The following is an 8094-nucleotide window of genomic DNA, read 5'->3' on the forward strand; positions in this document are numbered from 1 at the left end:
TCTTGCTAGTCTGTGCTGACTTGCTCTGAAAGATGTAAGTGGGATGAAATATTGACTTTTCCCAAGACTGCCGTCTCAAAGGATCAGTCACTCAGGCGATGGTAGTGTAATCAGCGTGACAAACTAAAAGATTGGTCATGATTATGTTTTAGCTGCTGACTCGGTTCAGCGGGGTAGGTAGGTATAGCCTATAGGCAAAGTTCGAATCGCGTCAATGATATTTCCCCGCATTGGCATTTCTGATCACATTGACGTAGTGCGAGTCAGAAATAGCTAGTCAATGCTAAGGGAACCGAGGCTCGTATATTCACAGGCCACTTGACCTCGGAAGAGAGGTATCATCTCAGAGGAGTGGCCCGATGCAGTGGGATGCAGACTTAATTCTGAAAACGAGAGTATAAGTGTTTAATCAAAACTAATGTATCTCTTAAGTAGCTAGAATGACAAATTGACTTCTTCTCAATCTTCTCATTTCTAACCCTCTGCCGCTAACGTAACCAAGCCGTTACGAAATACAGAATGCCACTGACCTGTGAAATATGCCTCCCAGACGGCAAAAGCTACGATCAGCCTTTAGGCCTGTATGATGGTGTTCCTCCTGTCTATGATGGCATTGGTCTAAAATACAGTGTCAAGGTTCATTGACAACGAATTCCGCGAAAGCATAAATGGCAAGACGTTTGAAGTTGTAAGTTGCTTTTCCAAAGATGTTGCCTGCGCAGGCTGCTGATCAACACCTTTGACAGGTGAATCCCACGTAGGCGACCCAGAACCCTTCAATTACCAAATACTGATACCACTGGGCAGCACTGAGGAGGTCATCGCCCACGTCTCCGAGGCTGGGGCCGAGGACGTTGACTTGGCCGTGGCCGCCGCAAGACGAGCTTTTACTGGCCCATGGCGCACTACAAGTCCTGAAGATCGAGGAAAGTTGCTGCGCGGAGTAGCCGATCTCATCGAGAAGAACCTCGACCTGCTGGCCAAGGTTGAGACGCTCAACAACGGCAAGGCTCAGCAGTGGGCAATTGGAGATGTCATGCACTGCGTCTCCGTCTTTAATTACTATGCAGGTTGGGCTGATAAAGTGGAAGGTAAAGTGATTGATGTTGATGCAGAGCGATTCAACTTTACCAAGCGTGAGCCGGTATGTGCTCGGCAACCCCAAATGAACGACGTGTTTACTAACTTGACACGTTTTGCGTAGTTTGGCGTTTGTGGGATGATCGTCCCTTGGAACGCACCTCTTGTCCTCATGTCTTGGAAGGTAGCTCCAGCTCTTGCAGCTGGCAACACCGTCGTCGTCAAAACCTCAGAGCTAACTCCATTATCTGCCCTGTTACTAGCTGACTATTTCAAGCAAGCGGGAGCCCCAGCGGGTATCTTCAATGTCATCTCTGGCTTTGGCAACGTGGCCGGCGCCTCCCTTGCTTCTCACATGGACGTTGCAAAGATATCATTCACAGGGTCAACCACTACTGGGCGCGCTATCATGCAGGCGGCAGCCAAGTCCAACCTGAAGCCTGTGACCCTTGAGCTGGGCGGTAAGGGCCCTAATATTGTCTTTGATGATGCAGATTTCGATGCAGCCGTTGAGTGGGTTACGTTTGGCATCTTCTATAGTTCCGGGCAGGTCTGCTGTGCCGGCTCGCGTGTGTACGTTCAGGCTGGGATTTATGACAGGTTCTTGGACGCTCTTAGGGCCAGGGTAGCGCTCATTCAAGTGGGCGATCCGTTCGACATAAAGACATTCCACGGACCGCAGACCTCCAAGGCCCAGTTTGATCGAATTCTAGGGTATGCTATATCTATCCCCTCTTTAATTTTCTTATGACCAATTGTGAGTAGATACATCAAGAGCGGTGTGGACGATGGCGCAAAAGTCGAAGCTGGTGGCTCTCGTTGGGGCGAGAAGGGCTTTTTCATCCAGCCAACTATCTTTTCCGCTGCCTCTCCGGATATGAAGATCATGCGCGACGAGATCTTCGGGCCGGTATGCGTTGTCTCCAGGTTTGAAACCCAGGATGAGGTAGTTCAGGCTGCGAATGCAACTTCGTATGGCCTTGCCAGCGGAGTACATACCAAGAACATCGACCGTGCTCTCAACGTGTCCAGTCTCCTCGAGACTGGCACCGTTTGGGTGAACCAGGTTCGTATACACCCACAGAACGCCTGATTTTCGCTGACTTTGCGTTCCGCGCGCAGTACAATACTATTCATCACCAGCTTCCGTTTGGCGGATACAAAGAAAGTGGAATTGGTCGCGAGTTGGGGGCAGCTGTGTTGGAGAGCTACACTACCACCAAGACAGTCTCTATTCGGCTATCAGGGACGCAATGATGGGCCCTGTAATTATCATGTTAAATAACAAAGCGAATTGGATGAACGAGGTCAGAATTGGCTTGGTATATAAGCTCAAGTGACTGATTTGAGATGAAGCATAGAACTAGGTATTGTATGTGCTACTTAGGAATATCGTCAAGCATTGCTGTCAACAGTAGCCAGTCTTGTTCTCCCTCTTCCTCGTTACGAAGCGATGAGTCAGGAGATGGTTGAGACTCGCCCGATATTTGTTTCAGCCAGTGGTCATCATCTGAGCCAGCATACAGTAGATTGGAGGGCAAAGGCGGTATGTAGGTCGTTACGAGAGCAGACTTCATATACCACGAGTCCAGGTTCCTGTACGCTAGATTGAAATCCTCGGAGAAACTATAGACCCCCTTCGCGGGCTGATACCTGCAGGTATCTCTTAGGTCGTATGGCCATCTAAACCCAATGTCGCTAGCGAACTGAGCCGCGAGACTCTCCGGCGCGTAATTGATGCCAAAAAGAATCAAGTAATCACGCACTTCGGGCCTAAATTTGTCAGAAGGACCTAATCATAAGTGTACAGGTACAGCTTGGGCTAGGGATTATTCACCATACAAAGTAATCGACCAGCCTTGAATGGTCCGTCTGAGATTGCAGTGAACTATTTGGTATTTTGGTGAGGAATTGCTGACGCGCGACAAGGGGATTTGCCTATTGCGCACCTTGGATTCATGTAAACAGGGGGTCTCCTGCTCGGTGGAAGTTGTGGGTTGAGTTTGACCTATCTCTCCTCTTAGCACATATTACACTCCTTCGCTGTGTTTGGGACAGTACCATGAGCATTGACCGGATCACCCGTAGCGTCGCCATCCTTTCCACTGCCCCGCTGCGCCATAGAAACCCCTCATCGAGAGTCTGCAACATCAGCCAGCCAATATCGAATGGATTCCTTGCTCTCGCAGCATCCCAACCATCCAGCACCGCCCTGATGTTGATGTCGTCGTCGATCTCGGGGCCCGAGAAAACGTGTCCTCTCGCCTCGCTCTCGATGGTATCCAGCGCTTGGCTGAACGCTTGGAAATAGTCGCGCTGTTTGTCGCCACAGTTGAGATCGAGGGCTGGATATAGACGGTCGAGTGACTCTTGATGGGGGTGGCAGGCTGGATTGTACGTATCCGGGAAATGCCTGGAGTCCTTGTCGTTACTCGAGGCGGGAGGACGCGACGGGCTGTCATCCAAGTTGTCACCAGAATTCTGCTGTGAGATTGAATTGGCTGCAAGCTTAGCGATTTGAGACAAAGTTTGTTTCAAGCCCGCGATCTCATCGAACTGCTGTCTTAATTGTTCGGAAACGTTCAAACCAGAATTGTTTTGGGCTTCTGTCAGCCTTGCGACGCTCCTCTCGAGATGGGCAATGTATGCTTTGGTCTTTGCGCGAGATGCCTGCTGTGACATGCGATCGCTAGCCCTCTTTCGTTCGCGTCGACTGAGGTTAGTATCGTTGCGCGTTGTGGTCAAGGCACCGAGACCCTGGGGAGAAGACGTGCTGTCCGTTGCCATGTCGAGCAAGCTGTTCACTATACAGTCGGTCAGATGTGAAGATGATAGAGGTTCCGTCTGTCGCTCTGTCGCCCAATGAAGCAACAGTTCTCCATACCAGACTTCGTAGCTTCAGTTCCGGAAGAGGGGTACGAAGGTAGAGCTCCGTGAGTGCCGAGGGCCCATAGTGTACTAGCCCTTGTATGGCCAAGCGCTCCAGTCCGTTTCGTTTCGCAGTCCCTGTCTGCAGATCCCTTTGGAATGCGGGGTATGCGGCCGAAGTTAGTGAGTAGAACAACCATTAGCAACTTTCAGACATGTCGTGTTGGAGCTACCTGAGCTCTCGCAGGGTTAGGTCAATCATAACATGTACCCCGCGCGCGCCATGTATTATACCCGGTTTGCAGAACTGTGAACAGCCTCGGCTCAGCGAAATTGAATTGCTTCATGTGAAGTCACTGTCATAAACGTACAACTTTGATTAGAAAGAATTGACGAAATTCCATATGCGATTATTAAGAATTGAGAGCTTGACTAGCTACATGTTGCACGCGACATGAGTCGTCCACGCAAAAAGCGGAATGCATCTTTGGACATGGCAGAGCGGCAGGACCGTATCGCTGTCGACAGGACCGCCAAAAGATAAAGGACCAATACATGTCGCTGCCAATGATATCTGTTGTTCTATCAACGACTGTTGGACCCTTCAGTCCAGGCGCCTACGGAATCGCCTTTCGCAAAACAACTTTCGTGAACGTAAGTCGATGTACATCAAGGACTACAAGACCGTGTGAAATAGATAATATATCACAATCTTTCCAAGTTATATAAAACTAATGAGACGTCTTGCAGTGTTGGAATGTATCTACCTATGATCTTGTTTGAGAAACACCCGTTCAATATACTGACCAAGGGTAGTTCGGATAAATCTCCCTCCGAGTAGGTAGCGTCAACTAGAAAGAGTCCCGGAGTCACATCAACTATGCCACTGGTTTCAGATGGTCTAGTCAAGTACGGAACTCCATTGTTGTGAGTAATCCACCGCTGAGACTCGAGCGACTCGGGTCCATCCAGGAGAATTGTAGGCAGACTAACGGCTGGTCTGATCGGGCGCACCATGACTGACGGGTTCTCCCTAGATCCAGCCCAATATGTCAAGAGGCACAACAGGGAGTGGTAAACAGCAATCAGGTGGAAATCTGTGCGTTCGTTCGGTGCGATATTTCTACAGGCTCTGATAAGCTGACCCGCATGCCAAATTGCTGACCTGCTGGATCGACTCTGTTGCCATTCCTGAAGGTGAGAAGAAATGTCGGAGGCAGACGTCTGTTTCCCACTATCCAGAAAGCTGTCTCTGAGATGTTGGGGGATACTCGAGTAGAGCATGGTGAATTCGACCATGAAGGTAAGAATAGGTGATTCTTCACTACCTCCTTCGATCATCTCTCATAACTCATCGAATAGAGATACCATATCTGAGTTAATAGGTAATCGGGTTACGTTGGTGAAAGACCAACCAGAGTCCTCCTTCTTGCGCAAAACCGTTCTTCGGTGACGATCCGCAACGAGAAGCGAAAGAAAAGAGTATAGCAACGATGATTTGGCGAGATTGGAGGCCTGGAAGGACGAGAGTAGCTCGATCGATCGGATATCGGAAAGACAGTCGATAATCGTCATTCTGCGCTCCGCAGGACGAGGTTCATGGTTCTGGTACAGGGACTTCCACTCAGTTGCCGACTTTGCATACCAGAGCCGACAGTCTTCAGGTATAGGTGTCGAAACGTCAAGGGGAGACATTTGCGCTGCTACGTTTCTTATGACGGATCGCTGTGTGCAATGCAGAAGATGTCGAAAGACTGTCCTAAGATCGCTCGTAAGATTTTGTCGAGTAGAGGTAATGAGCTCAGGCTTACCTCTTCAAAGACTGCTGTTGTGCCCATCTTGTCCACGCGTCGTCCGAATCAGTAGGGGGCTTGTCTAGCATGAGAGTTGGATCAGAATAGGTGTGTTGAGAAAAAAGACCAGCGTGTCGCAACATCTGTCGCCTGTTAGTTGAGAGATTTGTCCTTACAGGCGGGACTTAATTAACCAGTGCTGTCATCTCTGACAGAGAATCAGATATCTCAGAGATCCGTTTATCGCCACTCCAGAGGCCCGTCTCCGACAGTATCATTAGCGATTCGACACACGAGAGATCACGAGTCAATATATTTGCCCATTCGCCCTTGTGCCAGATTAGTCACCCCCGAATGAGCTAATAATAAACCTGCTAATAGGCATCTTTTAACTAACCAATGCGGCAAGGTAGAGATGTAGCATATCAAAAAGTCCCAGCCCGAACTTGCGGGTAAGTGTCCTTGACGATGATACGGCGCCAGCGACGATACATGCTATAAGAAGAGGTAAACTGCAAGTTGATGGATCGAATGTCGCAATGTGGATGAAGGCTGAGGGATTGGTCTCCTGGGTGGTAAGGAATACTTTGAGGAACTTGTCTAGTATTTCAGTTGAGGGGAACAGTCTAATTGCCCGTAGTGAGTGAGCCGTCTGAGCCCCATCGATCACGGCAACGATGATCTCGTCTCTTCTTGCAGATGAAAGATATCCACTGATTACAGCAGGATTGAATGGACTTAGCTAAGCCTTCCCCCAAATCGAGGTGTTCGTCGAGGGGAACATAGAGAGAGGCTCTTGCTGTGGCTAGGTAGTCCTCATCACTGAGATTCCAGCTTCCCAAAGTGGTACTGTAGGCTACTATGGCCTCTTTGAAATCGACTTTGACTTTGCGCGGAAAATTCTTGGAGCTTGTGGCTGTCGAGTGTTGCATTGAATCATCCCCAAAGCATCCGGAGGAGTCGAGGAATGGGAGGGGAAGAAATGATATATCGAATTCGGCGTCAAGCAAGGAGGTTCTCAACCAGTCTGTGGTGTCAGTTGGCGTCGTGTCGGCGATGTTGTCTGTAAACTGGATGTCGCTGCCAAGCTGCAATCATCAACATGGCGACCAACTTGATGGGTAATGTCGTTCTACTCACCTGTAAAGGTCGTGAATAACTTGTTGGAATCGGTGAGTCTGGAAACGCGAATGCCACTTCCAAATTGATAACGCCCATCAATAGATCATCCCTAACTATTCCTCTGCCAAAAGCATCTGTGGTTGCAGTGTTTAACGGTGGCACTCCAGCAGCGTTTTGTGTGGTTGACGATAAAGCGTAAGAATCACCCGCGCCGATAGATGTCCCAGTGGTAGAGTCGCTTAGGGCATGGGGTGTCTCTGCCAAAGCTGCATGGTGATCCTGTCCAACCTGACTTAAACGAACGCAGGGAGTGCCACGTTTTATACATCTGCGGCATTCCTCGAAGTCGTCGCATCGAACCTTGGAGGCAGCACAAGCTTGGCATGCTTGAGAGGCCCTTGGCGGTCGACTGGACAAGCCTCTCTTCTTGGACGGTTGACTGTCTTCTGCCGCTTCACGGGATGCCTGGCGCTTCATAACGTTCCTTTTAAAAGTGGTGAGAATGACAGCAACATCTGCGTCACTCAGACTTGCCATACCTGTAGCTGTCATCAGCTGGGGAGGTGGGACTCGTTAATAACGAGGCAGGGCTATATTGAGGTTTTAAAAGATGCACTCATTAGCATCCCCACCGTCGACGTGATCCGGAATTGTACAGGCCGAGTGACAATAACTTCATACCAAGCTAGGGTCCCTGCCATCGAAAAGCAATAGAAACGGTGGACCAGAGACTGATACGACCTTCTCAGGAGAGTAGCTAAATGTCGCTATTGAGTATTTGTAAGGACTGCCGTAACAGATGGGGTCGATTATCTGGGGAAGGGCCGGCATGACGGCGTTTGACTTGGCCGCGATGACACAGACATCAGCCCGCAGCCCTGGACCTAAGCGCTTGTTGACCTCGTGTTCCCCGTACTTTGGCAACTTCATTCCGGCAAAAACTTCCACGAGTCTCCCCGCAACGGGGGCACTTTTGCAGGGATGTGGACAGAACAGCTAGCTTAATAATGCTCCTACACACATAGTGGAGCGTTGTTTCTAAGAGACGCCTTCGATATAGATTTAACCAAAACGGTAATGAAGCTCAGACCAGAAGATTTCTATCTAGAACCCGCTCCGTTGTTGTCAAGACCCTAGCTTTCCATCTTAGCCGCCGGGAATAAGGTTATGGGTAGTTTAAAGAGGCTTTAGCCTCCAGCATATAAAGGTAAAGAATACCAATAAATATATA

General features: G+C 49.4%; 3 protein-coding genes across 3 annotated transcripts; 1 reads left to right on the forward strand and 2 right to left on the reverse strand.

Moving 5' to 3' along the window:
- Positions 1-519: 519 nt before the first annotated feature.
- FSUBG_11046 (aldehyde dehydrogenase) lies at positions 520-2337 on the forward strand (the record flags this gene model as incomplete). Its single annotated transcript, XM_036675687.1, has 7 exons — positions 520-581; positions 637-688; positions 747-757; positions 808-1144; positions 1205-1794; positions 1846-2146; positions 2224-2337. 7 exons carry the CDS (start codon positions 520-522, stop codon positions 2335-2337), a joined length of 1467 nt encoding a protein of 488 aa, XP_036533499.1.
- Positions 2338-2459: 122 nt separating this feature from the next.
- FSUBG_11047 (2-hydroxyphytanoyl lyase) lies at positions 2460-3867 on the reverse strand (the record flags this gene model as incomplete). Its single annotated transcript, XM_036675688.1, has 3 exons — positions 2460-2853; positions 3030-3088; positions 3142-3867. 3 exons carry the CDS (start codon positions 3865-3867, stop codon positions 2460-2462), a joined length of 1179 nt encoding a protein of 392 aa, XP_036533500.1.
- A 1425-nt stretch (positions 3868-5292) lies between these two features.
- Positions 5293-7793, reverse strand: FSUBG_11048 (c2h2 type zinc finger domain protein; the record flags this gene model as incomplete). The annotated part of the gene is made up of 6 exons (XM_036675689.1): positions 5293-5707; positions 5760-5884; positions 6139-6367; positions 6480-6829; positions 6882-7418; positions 7545-7793. The coding sequence occupies 6 exons, from the start codon at positions 7791-7793 to the stop codon at positions 5293-5295; spliced, it is 1905 nt and encodes a 634-aa protein (XP_036533501.1).
- Between the last annotated feature and the right edge of the window lie 301 nt (positions 7794-8094).

The sequence above is a fragment of the Fusarium subglutinans genome (genome assembly GCF_013396075.1).
Source record: "Fusarium subglutinans strain NRRL 66333 chromosome Unknown NRRL66333_c0000200, whole genome shotgun sequence".
NCBI classification, from domain to species: domain Eukaryota; kingdom Fungi; phylum Ascomycota; class Sordariomycetes; order Hypocreales; family Nectriaceae; genus Fusarium; species Fusarium subglutinans.